The sequence below is a fragment of the Prosopis cineraria genome, unplaced genomic scaffold, assembly GCF_029017545.1.
Source record: "Prosopis cineraria cultivar Desert tree isolate PC_DT_omini unplaced genomic scaffold, ASM2901754v1 PC13, whole genome shotgun sequence".
NCBI classification, from domain to species: Eukaryota; Viridiplantae; Streptophyta; class Magnoliopsida; order Fabales; family Fabaceae; genus Prosopis; species Prosopis cineraria.
The window spans coordinates 35,093,985-35,112,475 of record NW_026555344.1 but is presented as its reverse complement, the minus strand read 5'-3'; the positions used below and the strand labels follow the sequence as shown (position 1 = coordinate 35,112,475).

General features: G+C 30.0%; 2 protein-coding genes across 5 annotated transcripts; both read left to right on the top strand.

Annotated features, from left to right (window-relative positions):
- Positions 1-6,896: 6,896 nt before the first annotated feature.
- Positions 6,897-10,262, top strand: LOC129290732 (uncharacterized). Of its 4 annotated transcripts, none has more exons than XR_008588520.1 (4): positions 6,897-7,168; positions 7,601-8,276; positions 8,605-9,219; positions 9,852-10,262. XR_008588520.1 is itself a non-coding variant. In XM_054927640.1 (3 exons), the coding sequence occupies exons 2-3, from the start codon at positions 7,773-7,775 to the stop codon at positions 9,001-9,003; spliced, it is 903 nt and encodes a 300-aa protein (XP_054783615.1). In that variant the 5' UTR covers positions 6,897-7,168; positions 7,601-7,772; the 3' UTR covers positions 9,004-9,842. The 4 variants fall into 4 exon arrangements, 1 of the variants encoding a protein (XP_054783615.1); XR_008588521.1 differs by having other exon boundaries at positions 7,598-8,276; XR_008588522.1 differs by having other exon boundaries at positions 7,570-8,276.
- Positions 10,263-14,825: 4,563 nt separating this feature from the next.
- Positions 14,826-16,646, top strand: LOC129290730 (stemmadenine O-acetyltransferase-like). Its single transcript, XM_054927638.1, has 2 exons — positions 14,826-15,858; positions 15,940-16,646. The coding sequence occupies exons 1-2, from the start codon at positions 14,946-14,948 to the stop codon at positions 16,383-16,385; spliced, it is 1,359 nt and encodes a 452-aa protein (XP_054783613.1). The 5' UTR covers positions 14,826-14,945; the 3' UTR covers positions 16,386-16,646.
- Positions 16,647-18,491: the final 1,845 nt, after the last annotated feature.

Sequence of the window (18,491 nt, the reverse complement as noted above, 5' to 3'; positions counted from 1 at the left end):
ATGGATACAATATCTTGATCGCCATCAACAGCAAGAATAATTGGAATGCACCGAGACATTTTACTACGCACACACAAAATTATGTCGTTTCAATCAAGTTGAATCTCTTCACCATCTTCATGTCTTTTGTTTCAGAACAAGTTGAATCTATGTTAATTAAATTTGACTTGACAATATTGCTTGTAGGAATATTCATGGGATGAGATGAGATGAGATTGAGATACCCTTATCCCTTATATTGTATCGGAAAAAGAATGAGAATGAATTTTCCATTTCGTTTTGTTTGAAAAGAATGAGATGAAGACAGGCCAATAGAGACAACACTCCAATAAACAATTTACATAAAAGCTAGTAAAGAATTCTCTGTAAAACTCTAAGCTACAAAATTGGTGGGAAAGTCCTTTTTTTTTTTTAAAGTCCTCCTGTAATTTTCACAATCACTCAAACTCTGAAATTTATAAGGGGCCTACTAATAATAACTCAAATTTAGGATACATATTGGTAACTAATTTGCTTACGAAGGACCACTACATAATTTTCTCATAAAATATTTCCAATTATTACTAATCTACTGTGTATACAGAGACCATGCAAAATAAAACGTTAATTACAACATCCTCATTAATTAAATAAAGAAAAAAATCAATCTGTATGTTCTCATATTTCTCAATTTTAAAATAGGACCCTGTGTTTATTTTATTTTAACCAAATCCTTATAATTTGATGTATTTAACCATTTAGGGATTAACATATTTAAGAACTTAATTTAAAATTGAGAGAAATTATAAGGATTTGCAAAATAAAATTTTCTATAAATAAATGAAGCAGCAATCAAATCATGTTTTGCACTTATAGTTGCTTGCCCATGGAGTTGCCTATCTAGTTTCTACCCCTTTGGGAACAGGTAGTAATTGCCGTTAGCCTCACATGTCCACGATAATCAAATATGTTTTTTTTTTATACACAAGAAGAAAGAAACTAGAGGTCAATGCTAAAGTCTTCCACCAAAAGAGTACTAATTCTACGGGAGAGGAGAGGATAAGGTAAAAACCAAGGTATGTAAAACTGGATCGGTCATTAAATCGGTCATGGCACTGGGTCACGGGTTAGTGGTTCAATTAGAATTGAACCGGGGGTTAAACTGGTGGCAAACCGGTCATGATTAAAATAATATAATTTAAATAAAAAGACATTAATTATAAAAACATTCAACCAAATCCAACCACTCAAAAGTCTAATAGTAATAAAATAGAACACTTTAAATATCTATCATTACAATTACAACTCTTCAATCTCAAAAGTCTAGAGAAGAGATAGAGATAGAGTTAGAGAAGAGATGGAGAGTCAGAGACTAAGTTGGAGAAGAGATGGAGATAGCAGAGACAGAGATAAAACTGGAGCCTGAAGAAGAGACAGAGACTAAGCTAGAGAAGAGACGTTGATTAGGTTAGGGCAAGAGAGGAGAGACACAGATGAAAGGCCAAACTAAATGTTGTTTGAAAATCTGGATTGGACTTAGCTTGCTCTACCTCTAATTTCTCATTTTTTGACTTTAGTTTTACTGTTTTTTTGTTATCTTATTTCTGAACTTAGCACTCCGAAAAATCAAAAATGGAAAAAAAAGTTCCAAAAAAAAATAACCTGGTTGACCCAGTCAACCCACCGGGTTGATCGGGTTACACCAGTTTATTTCCTCACCAGTTTAGGAGTAAACCCAAACTGGACAAGGGACCAGTCACCAATTTTCGGGTTGACCTGGCCAGTCCGGTTCGAATTTCAATACCATGGTGAAAACAATTAACACTAGAAAAAGCTAATTTGGAAAGAAGATTGGCAACTTCATTGGCATCCTTGAAATCCATTGAATGAGAACCATCCAAACTTGAGCCAGCAACGATTTGATTTCACTAACTAGATCAGTGTTCAAATAGTCAAAGAATTAATACCACTAATCGCCTTGATAGCTTCACATGAATCAGATTCAACTATGAGGTTCCTAAAGCCAAGGTCCTTAGCCATTTTAAGACCCCCCATGCAAGCCCAAAACTTAGCACAAAATGAATCCCCATAATTCATTTTGAATAGAAATCCTAATTTCAATTCATTTTGAACAAAAATCCTAATTTCAACTTCCCTTTTGGGTTGTGTATTAGTCCACCATAGTCGGCCTCATTCATATATGTAGAGAAAGCATTGTCTACATTAAGCTTAAACTAATCATTACTTGGCAGACTCAAAATGCCACTAAGCCAAGGCACATCCTATTCTCTCCAAACAATACCTCTGAGCTTACTACGATATCCCATGAAAGTATTAATAATGGCAACTATTTATGCATTAATGGAACCATTAGAAGTATTTTTATTCTAAAAAATCATCTCATTCCTTTGTCTCCAAATAAGCCAACAAGCCATTGTGAAATAGGAGATCCAAGGAATACCATGATTAGTTGTTGTTGATCACACATTTTGTTGAACCCACTATTGCAAGTTAATGTCAAAAAAGGCCCTTTTGTCTCTATGGTCCAGAATATCTAACCAAAATCTTCTCATGTTTGGATAACCTTGAAGCATATGCATGATGTCTTCCATTGCTTCCTTGCAAATCTCACAACGAACTTCTGCATGCATTCCTTGTAACATCTGAGAAAATCTAAATCCCAATTAGCTAGGTAAATGAGGTTAATTATGTAAATTAATGTAATGTATGGTTATAGAGAAGTAATAGGTGTTTTGGGTTGTTAGTCAACCCTAAGATTGAGTCCAAGTGAGATTGAGTTACCTGAATATGAAAAAATGAGGAAAATAAAGAGAAATAGCTCTGTGCCACATGTTGCAGCGTGTGCACAAGATGTTGTGATGCATGGTGCCATTTGAACAAGAAAAACCTTTCTTTATACCATATGTTGTAACATATGGGGACAGGCATTGTGATGCACGATGATAAATATATAGAAATAAGACATGAAAACTAACAAAAAACATAAGAGAAACAAAAGCGAAGCGAAAAAGAAATAAAAAAGCTCTGCTAGGGCTTGAAGAATTGAGAAATTGGGAGTGTTTTAGAGCATCCAAATACTAGAGGTAAGTTCCTTAAGCTTGAATCTCTCTTTCTCTTCCATTTTTCTTAAATTTAGAAATTAAGGTTTGGTTAAGAAAGATTATTTTCGGTCCATAGAGGCTATGGGTCCAAACCTATTGACTTAAATAGAGTTAACAGGAATTGTTTAAATTATTAAAACCTAACATTTATGGTGTTGTTTGTTTTGGTAGCTATGGGGTAATAAATATCTAAAATATAGGATACCTTATAATAATTAAACCATTTTTTCAAATTTACCTCTTCTTGATTAGCGTGAAAGTATTTAATGTAATTATATTATTATTTAAATTTAAGGGTAAAAATAAAAGTACATCTCACTTTTTTATTATATAAAAATTAACTTTTTTTTAAATTCATGAAATAGTTAAAAGTGCTTTATAATAAGGACCGAATGGAGTATCATCCTCTTTGCTGATGTGTACTTATCTTGGTTTTGTCTACCATATTCACTTTAAACTAAATATAAAAGAAAGCTTTTTCTTCCCTTATCTTTTATTTTTAATCATACCTAATCTATTTATTTTCATGTTAGCATACTTTTCCCATTTTAGCAAAGGGGTTATCAGAGTTACAATAAAATTAACTTTTTCAATGACAGGCTGACAGCTCATGGTCATTATGTATATATATGTTAAAAATTATAGGGACTAACTTTGTATATTGATTAAATTAAAGTGTCTAGAATTTCACCCAAAAAAAATTCTAGAAATGATGAAATAAAACTATAGAAACTAAAAATAAAATGCAATCAAAATACATGGAACTATTGAGGTATTTTTCCTATAATATAATGTATTATTTTTTGTGGTAATTGGTTTAGAAAATTGATTAATAATATTAATTTTGAGTACAATTAAAATAATGTAAAACAATGATTTTGTGAAAATAATCCAAACGCTCATATTACATGCCAAAATCAATATTATAGTTTCTGACCAAAAAAAACCTAAAATTGTAGTTTTTTTTAATATCTAAACACCCATATACATGCAAAAATTAATTATGAATCCAAAATCATGATTATCTCATAATAGATCTCAATATTATGTATTATTTTGAGTAATGATGTTAAAGTCTCCAAATGATGAATTAATAATAGTTAACTCTCAAATTGCTTTTTTTAATAAGTTGCAAATATCAATTCAGGCTACAGCTGTAAATTGAAATCTCAATTACAAATTGAGAGTTACATTTAAAACTAAAATACCATATTTATAATGAAAACTTTTACATTTTAAGTTGTTTGAATCGGCAACCCATTTTTTTATAAAAATTTAATTTATTGGGACATAATTATCCTCAATTTATTCTTTTAGGATCTAAGCATCATTGCGCATTCCCTTTAATTTTTTCCAATTATTAAAAAAACATAGACAACTAAAGAAATTAATAAATGGGACAACACTTTTGAAGCAAAAATAACATTAGGCAGTTCAAGTGTAAATGAACTTGAATTGATGTGAAAAATATCATATCAAATAAATTTTAACATAATAACTAATAAATGACCCATAAACTTGAGCGCCTTAAGATTATGAGTTAAGATGCAGTGTTCTTTTATTACTCTTATCCATTTACTCTCTCTCTCTCTCTCTCTCTCTCTCTCTCTCTCTCTCTCTCTCTCTCATTGCCAAAAAGTAGCTTCCACCTAATTGCAGGAGCAAGGACTTGTTCAAGTATTGTGAGTGAACTTGAGCCAATGTGAAAAGTACCACATCTAGATGTTGTTGGGCTTAATAATTAAAATATGATAATGATAAATGGAAGAACCTACTTAAGTTTTAAAGTTTTTGATTTGTTTCCTAGTGTAAGAGTTATTTGATATGCACTACAATCTTTCTAAAGCACGACCTTGTACACCTCCTATACCCTTAATTTGTGCTACTCTATGATATTTGGATTTTTTATTGGTGCTTTTCTATTTTTTCTCTTAAAATGGCGAAGTCATAGATTGATCAATTCATCTCATTTACTTTAAATGGTTACAATTACCGTCTTTGGTTAGAAAAATGTGATCTTGCTTAGTCTTCTTTGGAATCATCCCCTATTGCACTTGAGGCTCATTTTACTTTGGAATCCTCTTCATTGATCTTAACCTTTTAAATAACGTTTAGATTTTTTAAGACATGAATTGTCAAATGTGAGGATATCTTGGTGTAAAAAAAATGAATGAATTATCAGGAACTAATGTAATGTATTAACGTTACAATTTTCCCATAAATGTAGAGAATTTGATACCAAAGAAGCTGGGGGGAAATCACATATTGATTCAAGAAAAATACTACTCCTCTTTAAAAAATATAAAATATTTTAAATTAAATTTCACTCTCCAATAAAATAGTTATCAAGAAAAATAGTACTCCTCTATTAAAAAATATAAAATATTTTTAATCAAATTTCACTCCTTAGTAAAATAGTTACCTACTTTCAGATTAATTCTATCTTTTTATATTTACCCATATTAAACACCTACAATAAATTTAAGTCATTCATCAATATGAATATTTTTTTAAAAAAGATAATGATTACACTTCAAAAATTAAATTTTTTTTTACATTTTTGAACATCCAACTCCTCAAAAAATGTCTTATATTTTTGAATGATGGAATACTATCTATAATAAGGAAAAATTAATTTGCAAGTTCTAATAATTTTTTAATTTTAAATTAGGACCTACTCTCTCTATTAAAAAATATTTTATATTTTTTAAAGAGTTGAATGTTAAAAATTATAAGACACTTTTTTTTAATATTTCGAGATGTAATCATTACTTTTTTTAAAAAAAAGTATTCATATTGATAAATGACTTTATATTTATCATAAAGTGTTTAATAGAAATAAATATGAAAAGACATGATTAGTTTGAAAGTAGGTGACTACTTGATTGAAAGTAAAATTTAATTAAAAATACCTTATATTTTTAAATAAAAGGAGTATAATTTATTTTATTTTAAGGTAAACAAGTAAATTTTAATTTGAAATTTAGGTCCGGTAAAACCATCAACCATGAAATCATTTATTGTGTAAATTATTTTCTTAACGTTTAAAAACATTACAATTTCACCCCTATCATTAATAAAAGTTAACTTTGATAGTTATTTGATTAGAAAATAATAGATAAAAACCTTAAAATTATAGAAAAGAACAAAAAAATTACAATAAAAAGATCTAAAAATCATAGATAAAGACAAAAAATTATAGAAAAGGACAAAAAAAATTTAGTCATTATAATTTGATGGATCTTAAAGGTTGAAATTCCTAAATGTTTTCTTTTGTAAAAAATAAAATTAAAAACGTTGATATTTTTATTAAAAGATTACATAACAATAAAATTAATTATAAAATTTTTATAATTTAAAATTTATATAAATAGTTTATGTGTCTTTAAATAATTTTTATACATATAAAATTTTTATTAAAAATTTAATAAAAATGTAAATATTGTATTAAATCAATTTTTTTTGCCAAAAGTATTCAACAAAGAAGTGTTTTTATTTTAAAAAAATAATTATTTATTAATAATTTTAAATTTGAAATATTAAAATATTTAATTGGTTAGATAATAAAAAATATTAAAATAAAATAAATTATAAAAACCAAATTCAAAATTGAGGTAGATTATACCAAAGAAAATCATGAAAAAAAAAATAAATATTGATCAGCAAAGGTAAATTGAAGTGGGAAGTTGTCAGTTGTTAAATCAGATGAACAATTCAGATTCTGCCACGTAGACCAGCTTGCTGGATGCGACATTCGAGTGACGTGGCTTCATCTGGGGTATTGATAGTTCGCGCTCGAAAATCAGCACGGCAAAGCGTAGTTTTTGCCGCTGGTGCAATCACTGTTCCTATGGACTGTAGCTGCGCCATTGTTGTGCAGTCCGGAGGAGTCTATTGCCTCTTCACCTAGCTGTTCGAACATTTTGGTATCGTGGCGCTAAATCCGTATACGAATCTTGAAACTTTGGAGGGTGTATCTGCACATTGGAAGGAGGGAAAATTCTGAATCCCTAGACTTGCAAACGTTGCAGCAAATAGAGTCTCCAGTACAAATATTGGAACCTAAGGTAAGTTTCATGGCGATTTTCTTGTGTATGTGGAATTGCTATCAACAATTTTCATATCGAAATGCGAAGACGATGTTCAATATGCATCATTTGATATATCTTGTGCCTGTGATTCTTATTGATGTACTTTTTATGGTTAATCTCACAAGTGTTATGATTTTTCAGTCGTGATGCATGTCTAGAATCTCGCTTCTCTTCTGATGAATTCAGATGCATATTTTAGGAATTTCTAAGTTCATATCCTCACCTTGATTGGGAATGGAATTAATTTGAGGACGTCACATGCTCCTAAATTTATGCAATTCACCAAATTTTGTGATTACATTAGTCAACGATCAATGACGAATTAGTTCTTTGTGGCTGACACGCGCGAGCGCGCGCGCGCGCACATCTTCATGCAGATTTTTTTTGAAATATCCTCCTGCGAAGAAGATGCCAACGCGTATGAAGGATTTAGCCTCTTTTGCTTAGAAAATGAATCTATGCGTAAGGGCCATTATTAATTGAGATAGAGAGTTGCAATATCCTTCCAGCCTTTTCTCTGAACTCTGTGGCCTTGAAATAGTCTTCTGCAGAAAGATCTAGCATCTTGGTTTTGCTCTTTATGATCATGGCTTCATCTGCAAAACCGAAGCACATTTCAATAACTCTAGTTGTTGACAAAGATAAAAATAAGGTTCTCTATGCTGAAGCAGAGAGTGACTTCGTTGATATTTTATTAAGCTTCTTATCATTGCCATTGGGAACTGTTTCTGAACTCATTGGTAAGGATTCTACCGCACAGCCTTGCAGATTTAACTGCATAACCTCACTGTATCAAAGTGTAAAAAATCTGGATCCAAAGTACTTTTATTCGAATGAGTATAAAGGAAAGCTGCTGAATCCAACCAACCCAATGGAAGCTTATTCCGAAAAGCTGGTATATAACTTGGATGACACACCAATCTCACAAGGCTTTCATGGCTATCTGCACAAACCGGCAAGTTTTATAGTTTCCGATGATCTACTGGCATTGGTTAGTGATTTGGATACAACCTGGTGGATACTGCAAAATTTTAGAATTGACTTTGATTCTGAAAGATTGACTGTGAATGTCACCCAGAATGAGGTGAGGATATTACCCATTGTAATATAGAGTAATTTGTATTCATCTCTTAATTTGCATTCATTTGATTTTAAAAAAGTTTCTTGAATTTCACAACCTTAAACTTCGAAGTTTTATTATCGAAATTTATCCATTTTGTTGACACTATATAGATTTTTCTCTATGCATAATCTTAGCAAAATTTAGAGAAATTTGTTGAGTTTACTTGTTGCTTTCAATTATTCTCTGGGACTGGGAAAAATTGAGTAACTTTTCTCTCTTCCCCTCATTGTTTGATTTTTATTCATCATCATTTCAAATTTCAAACTTTATACATGCTTTAATTGTGAAGGTATTGGATCTACTGAAGTTCTCATTATGGTCGGAGACACCATTGACAGATTTATTCTTACGCAAAAAACTGCCCATTCCGAACTCTCAAATACCAGAGTCTGAGTTAGAGGTAAATGAGATAAAAGGCAAGGAGGGCAGGAAAATGAATCTGAGGTTAATGGTATTAAAATCTCCACGCAAAGTACTGTTTGGTGAAGCAGGAGAGGATTTCACAGATCAGCTATTAAGTTTCCTGACTATTCCACTTGGTGCACTGGAACATCTTTCACAAGGCAAGTTTGGTTTGGGCTGCATTGATAATTTGTACAAGAGCTTGCGTCGTTTGGATCCAACTAGAGATTTTAGTTCCGAATTTTATGATCTAAAGAACAAGCTCCTCAATCCTCATGTTGCCTAAAGTAATGTCGAGAACCAGTTGCTTCCAATTTATAGGCCAGACCTGCCTTCAGAAATTGGGCACGACGGTTATACTAGATGGAGGTCATTGTTCCTAGTGGCAGATAATTTGTCACTTTTACCATTCTCTCAGCGGGCTGCTTTGACATTCCTTCGTAAATCCAAAGCTGATGTGGATGACTTATTGGCAGTGAAGATAAGCGTTGGGCTGAATGAGGTCCTTTCTTCTCTTAATTCCACTTTTCTTTGACCTTTTGGATCAAACTTGAAATGATTCGTATCTTCAAATATTTTGTTGTGCTACACTTTTTTTTTTTTCCTCTTTTTTGAACTTTTCTCCCTTTGGTATGTTTTTATTTCTCCATCATTTTCGCATATTTTTACCCTGAGAATGGCACAAAGATTCCATCATAATGGTTAGCGCTTCTTTTCTGCCATATCGCTCTAGTTTTGCCTGGATTTTTTATCACAAAGTGGAAAGTCATGAGGAATTTGAATGAGAAGCTCGCTAGAAGTTTTCACCAGAATTTCACATGATTGATCTGCTCTCAGTTTGCTTCTCTGCTCTCCATCAATCCTTTGATTATCTTTATTCTTCGGGTTTTAAACCTTTTAGATTGAGTTCAAATAGTCTTATTTAATATCTTAATAATGATAATTAAAATGTAAAAGAAAAACCAAAATTTAAACATAAGTAAGTTCAGAGGCCGGAAATAAAATAAAGTAGAAAGGGGACATTCAGAAAGCAGACCTGAGAAGGAATGAAAAGTTGAAACAGAGTAGGGTGATGAACTGTAGAGAAAGTGATTTAATTCATTAGTTCTCTCTTTCTTTCGTTTCTTTTATCAGTTCCATTTTGTCTTCGGATTTCAATGCTGGTGTTGGATATGCTGAGAGCTGCCATATTGACATCATCAGCCTTTACGCTGAGTCTGAACCTGACGCTTCCTTGCGATGAAGAAGAGACATGTGAAGACGATGAAGAGTGCCAAGACTATGAAGAAGAGACATGCGAATGATTGCTAAATGCTGCAATAGTATTTGGATTTCAAGTGGAATTGATGTCATTATATGAAGGTATTTTTTTTTTTTTGGTTTGCTCATTTTCTTTCTTTTCTGTTGTTATTGTGCTAATTGTGATGATCCGTAACAGAACATGGAACATATGTATGCTTTTAAACTATTGTTCGTATGAGTAACGTCGGAAGGGATCCCAGTCATAACATTTAATCAGCATTAGATGATCTGCTTTGTACGTACTTATTTTTGGGTTAATATTACGGACAATCGTTTTATCTTTTGGTAAATCTAGATCATGCAAATCCTTGTTTGAATAAATTTTCGGTCAGTTCAATATCTATGATTTATCTATTGGATGTAGTCAAAGTTAGCTGAAAGCTAGAGTGGATTAAAAAGCAGAAAAACAGTAGAGTTACATCGCTTATGTGAGTCCAAATACATGTTCAATTATGAGTTACTCCTCCCAGTTTTATGTATTAGTGAAAATAGAAGAATCTTAGGGTCTGTTTGGATTTCAATTGGGTATAATAGATTATGAAAATAATTGATTAAGTGGTAGATTTTAATCATAATTGATTATGTTATAACGTAATCTGTTTGGATACTGTTTTTTTAAAATTGATTTTAACAGAATTGAAGATATTTGGATAATTTAATCAAAATTAATTTTTAACTATATAATTTAATTTTTAAATATCAAATATTAATTTTTTAAATATATAAAGTTTAAATTTTATTAAGGAAAAAAAAAAGAAGAGAGTTTAATTTTATTTTTATTAAATTATGTGTTTTTTTTGTAATTTTTTCTTGAGCCTGTTTTTGTAATTTTTCCCAACGTTTTTGACAAACTTTTGGCAGAAAGCGGATGAAGGAAGCTTCGAGAAAAACGCGCGTTTTGGCCCAGAATTGATTTTTGATCATTTTCGACTGTTTGGATAGATTGACAGAAAAAATCGATTTTGGGTCCAAAACGCGCATTTTCTCCTTATCCAAACGGGCACTTAGTCTTATTTATAAATTATGTTATTAATTTTTTGTTACTTATTTTTTTCTTTTACCCTTAATTGAATGTTAGTGAGAGGATGAATGTTATTAAAGTATGTATATAATATAGGTAAACTTAAAAACTTATTAAATTTTTAAATATGATTAATGAATTTTTGGATTTCCTGTAATTCTGTAAAACATATTAAAAATAACTTATTACATAAGGGGTAAAATTAAAAGATTATATTTTTAAATAAAGTTTATAACTCAATCATTTCTTAATTTTGATAAAATAGTTAGAAGTATTTTATAATAGTGTGAGGTATATAAAGGACAAGCTTTTTTTTTTCCCCCCCAAAGCAAAGATGGATCTGGCAAATCTTTGAATAAATTTGCTTTGGGCTCAATATCTGGAAGTCTATGATTCAATCTCTCTCTGCCTTTTTTTTTTAAAAAAAGAAATATCTATGATACATTCTCTTTAAATTACTTCTGGTGAAAAAAAAAATTCTCTTTAAATTACTCTCTCTATATTTGGTCCCATCAACTCGTACCAATTATCTAAAAACTAGAATATGTTTATTTTAAAAAAAAGATATTGTAAATTGGATATACTTAAACTTAATAAGCTAATATATAATAAAGTGAAGGACCTACATGAATTTAAGCTTAAGATTATGATCTGTTAAGGTGCTCAACAAAATTTGGAAGCATTTCTAAGTATTTCTTGCCAAAAGAGAGAGAGATCACTGACATGTATGGTCACATAGTGAGTGAGATGATTCGTTGGAAGAATTAATCTTTTGATTGAAAGATTATTGGTTACTAAAGATAGCTCAAGTAAACTTAAAAATAAAAAAATAAAAAAGAGGATAGCTCAAGTAAACTTAGAAATGAAATTTATAGTGGCTACAATATTAATTAAGCCTGATACAGTTAGTTTTTCCTCCGCGCCAAAATTAGGACCTAAGCCTGAATAAATATAGTTTAAATGTTAAAAAAAAAAAAAGATCGATATGAATTCCATATTACCAGTTTTTACCAGTTTGAATGGATTCCTCTCAACCATAAAACAACTAGGTACTAATATATTCACCAGCTTTAATTTTTGTTGAATTGACTTTATATCCGGCCTAGTATTTTAACCGTGGTTGATAAAATAAGAATGTGAAAAGTAGCTAGAAAGTTATGTGAAATAATCAATCCGACAAATAAATCTAATCAGGCAAGCCCCTCTAATAATATGGCTCCTCTCTCGTTTTACTGGTCATAGAGTCCTTTACATTAAACAGTACTGACTTTTATGTTGGGCTGCGTTTGAGATTTAAAAAAAAAAAAAAATCTTCATCTTTTTTCTTTTGAATTTATGTCAGAAAAGGCGAGTTTCATGACACTATATAGTACAAATTGAAGGCAACATATCTACTTTAATTTTATGTATAAATCCATAAATTAAGAAATCACTTATCTTCTCCATCTTTTTTCATGAAAAAAGGCTTTGGTTTAGTTACACATGTTTAACAGCATGAATGAGACAATGAGCAGAGTTTAGAATAATATAAGGCAAAAATAAAATTAAATACATTGCTATTTCTTAGTCTCCCCTCCTTTTCCTTTCTTCTTTTCCCCTTTTCCTTTTATGAAAATAAAAATTTAAAAAAAAAAAGAAAAATGATGCTCAGTCTTGGACAGCCACGTGTCCGGTTATGCTGCTTGCTAACGTATCTTCACGCTTTCCATAATGTCATCCGATCGCCTTATTGGCTTCTTCAGTCCTCCATGTCATGTCCCCCATCCGTGGCGGACGGAGGACCTTAGCTCAATGGAGACAATATTTATTTTTTAATATTTATTATTATTATAATTATTTAAAAAGTATATTTAAATATTATACCAAGTACTTTAAATTTTTATTAAAAATTATATTTTTCATTTAAAATTTATGATATAAAATTTTTTACACTAAATGATTTTTATCAACTTTTAACTAACTACAAACAGCCAACTAAATGACCATAAACTCAAACTTACAATCTAAACAAATAATGAAATAAATTAAATTAAATAATTTTATTTAAAAAAAAGATGTCACTCAAGTCTCAACTACGTCATTCTCTCCATTTACTTTAATTTCAAGTTTCGAAGATCTCTCTCCTCTCATATCTTGTCTTTTCTTTTTATGTGTTTTAATTTTTTTAAAAACAAAATCCACTCTTTATTTTGGCAAATTGACCAAAGTACTATAAAAAAAATTATTTATCAAAATATTATAAATTCAAAAATATTTATTTAAATGTTATAAATTAAAACTTGGTTCCAACTACATCAAGTTTAGATTTGACTTTTTCAATGTAAGAAGAATCGAACTTGAACTAGGTGATATTGAGATTCATACAACTAATATAAAAAAATGTGTGTGTCAATGTGACAAAATTAATTACCATTATCTTTTTATCCCTGAGATCAAACCTCTTCTCTCCCTCTCCCTCTCTCCAATAAAATTAGCTCACGATGGTGAGGGATATTTGCCCACCCTCACATTAATGAACGTTCATCATTGTCCCTCATTAGATAAATTTTTAAAAAATCTTGATTATGTAAACTATACACTCTAATGAATTAGTTTTTTTAAAAATATAATGATCTTATAATAAAATAAAATTAAAATTAAATTCAAACTTATTCAATTAATAAGTCTTTTAATGAACCACCTGTGAGGAGGCTGTTGTGGATTGATTAAGAAAATTGTTGTGTCTCATATTACAAAAAAAAACTTAAAACAAAAATCTTAATTATATAAATAGACGCGTTGTATATTTTAATAAATTAACATTTTAAGAATGGAGTAGTGACAGGTGACATCCAGCCTATGAACTCAATTTCTCGTTAACGTCCTTACCTAGGCTTAGGCTAGGATGTGACTCCTCGTAACAAAAGCAAGCCGCCACCAGCCCACCATATGGCCGCATGCACTCCAGTTTTTTTTTTTTTTTTTCCATCTCTTTTGTTAATCTTAAATTGTGCTTGAATTTTGGCAAAAAAAAAAAAACAAAATAGTTTTGTATAGGTCAGAAAAATGTACCCCCATTATATTGCTGGATATTTAAAAATATAAAATATTTTTAATTTTTTAAAATATAATTTTATCTCTCATTAAATTCATAGTTAAAAAAAACTTGCTAAATTTATCAAATAATCATATTTAGTGAGGGATTCAGTCTCTTGCTAAAATTAGCTAGGAATTGAATCTCTCTCTAATATTATTTAAAATTCGATAACTTTAGTAAGGAATTAGTCACTCATTAAATATATTTATATTTTAAAAAAATAATATCATATCAGTCGTCATGTGTGCATCAACTTGTGACATTTCACCAACAATCTCGTGCCTTATCAACCATTGTATATGTTAATCCTTAAAAATTTAAATTATTAATGAATAATTAATTTTTTCAAAACAAAAATACTTTTGAAATTTATACAAAATTCCATTTACTATTTTTGGCCAAAAAATTGATTTGATACAATATCTATATTTTTTATAATTATTTATAAAAATTCTATATACACTAAAGTTGTTTAAAAGGTATAATCTACTTATATAAATTTTGAGTTATAAAATGATATAATTAATTTTAAAGTGATACCCCTCCGTCTTTGTTTATAATGCACTTTTCAAAAAAAAAATTATACATATTAATAAAATTTATTAAATATGCTTTATAATTTTTTTTTCTTTATTTGACACTGATCCTACACTTGATATATTTTTGCATGCCCCCACAAGTCACAAAGCACCAAGCGTTCAAACTTTTCTGTATCATTTAAAGCTCTCCTGATTCTCTCCCAAAACAACGAAACCTTGGCCTTCTTGCAGTTACTCTCAACCGATTTTTGTTTCATTTTCACAAAAATCTTCTATATTGTGTCTGAGAAATGGCAGAAGCTACTGTTGAGATTGTATCCAAAATCACCATAAAACCATTATCTCCAACACCAAATCACCTCAAACACTTCAAATTTTCTCTGCTCGATGAGATAGCGCCTCCTTCTTCTGTTTACATTCCAATTGTTCTCTTCTACTCTGCTGATAATGATGATGATTTTCCCAAAATGTCACAAAAGTTGAAGACTTCTTTACCAGAAGTTCTCACTCTCTACTATCCATTCTCTGGAAGAATCAAAGGAAACAAAGGAAATCTCTATGTTGATTGCAATGATGAAGGAGTCCTTTACCTTGAAGCAAGACTTCCCTCAAAGCTCTCTGATTTTCTCAAGTGTAATACCAACCAACAACTCAAAGAGATAAAAGGGCTTCTTCCATTAGATCCCTATACACCTAAACAAGACGATGATGAAGAAGATCGCCAAGTAATGGCTGTTCAGGTAAGTGGATTTGGTTGTGGAGGTATAGCTATTGGTGTGTGCATCTCACACAAGCTTTGTGACGGAACAACAGTAGCTTCATTCCTCCAAGCTTGGTCTCAAAAGGCAATGGCAGATCATGCAAGTGAAGTGGCTGATTCTTCTTTGCCTCTTAATATGGAAGCTTCTGTTCTTTTTCCATCCAAAGGCATAGAGATTGACATCAATGACATGATAGGTGAGAAGAGTATTACAACGAAGAGATTCATGTTTAGTGAGGATAGCTTGTGTAGGCTAAAAGAAGAAATTTCAAGAGGATTCAGCTTTAAGCCCACTAGGGTTGAAGCTGTGACAACTTTGATATGGAAATCCGCTATAGAAGCTGCAAGAACCACAGAGACAACTCACCAAAGTAGTTCATTCATGTTACATGCTGTGAACATACGGGGCCGGATGCTATCGCCATTGCCGGAGAATTCTTTAGGTGACGATAACATGCTTAATTATTTACGTCTTTATAAGTGTTTTTAATTACTTTCTTAATTTGAATTGTATTGACATATAGGTAATCTCTTTGTACCTGCCATTTCTCCATTGCTTGAGGTTGACAAAGAAATGAAGGTGGATTTACAAGATTTGGCAGAAGTAGTGAGGAAAACCATAAAAAGGGTTGATGGCGATTATGTGAGTAAGTTTCAAGGAGAAGGTGAAGAACTTATTGAAATGCTTGAATCAATATTACAAGTGTTGTTTCTGGTGACAGAGAAAGGTGTTCCTTGTTATACCTTCAGTAGCTGGGTGAGGCTTGGCTTCTATGAAACAAACTTCGGATGGGGAAAGCCAACATGGGTTTGTACTATTGGAGTGCCCATAAGAAATGTGATCTTTTTGATGCCAACAAGTTCTGGGGATGGATCAGGAATAGAGGCTTGGGTCACCTTGAATGAGGACCATATGCTCCAATTTCAAAATAATCCTCTACTCCTTCAATTTGCTTCTTTCGATCCTTAATCTCTCACTAACATTTAATGAAGAGTAAAAGGAAAAAATTTTAATAAAAAAATTAATGACATGCATTATAAATAGGACTTACAAAAATTGTCCCCTCTCTGCATTATAAATATAGGATAAAATGAGTATTTGTTAATTAATTAAGTTGGTGTAGGGGTGTGGAGTGGTATATGCATTAATTCGGGTATTGTTATATGAGATTCATATTATATGCGAGTTGTTGGTTATGTATTGGATTGATAAAAAGTGATTAAGAAATTATATTTTTTGTCTCCTTTATATATTATTTATCTTATGTATCTATATATATAATATCCAAAAGTTATATCTCTCAGAAGTCCCCGATTTTATGTATTTTTTGTAGCTAAATAAAATGGAAAACATGATTACGGCAAAATGTCTCTATCGACTTTTTTTTTTTTTTTTAATATACAATGTCTCGATCAACTCGTTTGAACCCAAAAATGACACTTGGTGGGCTAATAACCATTTTTGGGTCCACACAACTTCAACCATCACAAATTAAACAAGATGTTTTATTGGAAGAAAATGATACTGCATTTTTCCAGTTTTTAAAGATATTTTTCTTTGAAATAAAAGATTGAAAGGATTTTATTTATAAGTTGTTATGGATATTTTTTTTATCCACTACGAAAAAGATTGTCTTTTTATTGCCTTCAAAAGTTTAAAAGTTGTTGTTAAAAGTTTTTAAAGACGACTTTTCGTTGTTAAAAAATCGCCATCAAAAGTCAATAATTTTTGTTACAACCAAAAGTATACTTTCTCAAAAGTTTTTTATCACTAAAAGTTTACATTTAGCAACAATAAGGTATACTTTTGACAGCTACTATATTTATCTCCATAAAAAACTATTAGCTACCAGATTTTTGATGGCAAACCTTTGACGATAAAAAGCCGCCACCAAAAGTTATTTTTTAAAAAAATATAAAAAAAGCCATCTTATGCCACGTCAGCTAATATCTTGTGCTATGTTAGCCTACCATGTGTACACCTCCTCATGTCAGGGCACGTGCCACGTCACCCTGCCACATGTATGCCACATCATGCCACGTTACTTGACAACTTGTGTCACGCCACGCCACGCCACGTTGCCATCATGTGCCACATTACATATTCATTGTGAAATAAGTTTTTTTTTTTTGCCAGTTGAACTGAAATGTATCTGCAGTTATTATAGGCAAAATTAAATATATATTATTTATCTACATATACATATATCAAATAATATATTATTAGAAATATATACAGATATATTTTATTTTATTTACATTTATTAATATGATAAAATAATTTATATAAGTGTACATATATATTATACTTTTTAATAAAATATTATTTTTGTTAGAAAAATGAACTTAAAATGAAATAATTTTTAAATATTAAATAATTTTCTTATACACATTTTCACCAATTTTTAAATTTTATTTTTTTTTTAATGAAAATAATTAAGTATATAATTTATTTATAAGTTTGTATTATATTAGTTTACGTTAAATATCTTTTACTTTTTTTTCCATCTTTTTCAAAAATTAATAAATAAATGATTAAAATTTTATCTTCTCCCAAGTTAAATGTTTTACCTTCTTTTATTAAAAATAAATTTTATCTATATTTTTTCAATTATCTTAAAAAATATTTTAATAAAAAATTTATTTTAACTATATAAATTTTTTTAATAATTATTTTGAACAATTATTCTTTATTATCTGAGATAGAAAATGGATGGACATGTGATAAAATAAAAGTAGATGCTAAATCCAAAAAATTCAAATTAAAAATCTAAGTGAATATTTCATAATCAAAATAGAAAGAATTTTGTCTTGACTCAATCTAAATTAGTTTAGATTTTCATTAAAGTATTTTTAATAGAGTCAATCTCAAGATAATAGAAAATACTTTTCAATAATTTTAAAATTTAAAATAAATAAAATTTAATAACTTTTTACATAATTTCATTCACAATTCAAATATTAACATAAATTAAACAATCAAGTTTAGAATTCTCATCCAATAATAATCCCAATAGATTTAACATTAACAAATTAAACAATTTGAGTAATTTAAAGAGCGAGAACCAAATGAGGA

Excerpts from the sequence above, each read along its gene's own strand:
- LOC129290732 (XM_054927640.1), top strand. The coding sequence starts at position 7,773 with ATGATCATGGCTTCATCTGCAAAACCGAAGCACATTTCAATAACTCTA. Across the intron at positions 8,277-8,604 it reads TGAATGTCACCCAGAATGAG|GTATTGGATCTACTGAAGTT; the intron begins GTGAGGATATTA and ends TTAATTGTGAAG.
- LOC129290730 (XM_054927638.1), top strand. The coding sequence starts at position 14,946 with ATGGCAGAAGCTACTGTTGAGATTGTATCCAAAATCACCATAAAACCA. Across the intron at positions 15,859-15,939 it reads ATTGCCGGAGAATTCTTTAG|GTAATCTCTTTGTACCTGCC; the intron begins GTGACGATAACA and ends ATTGACATATAG.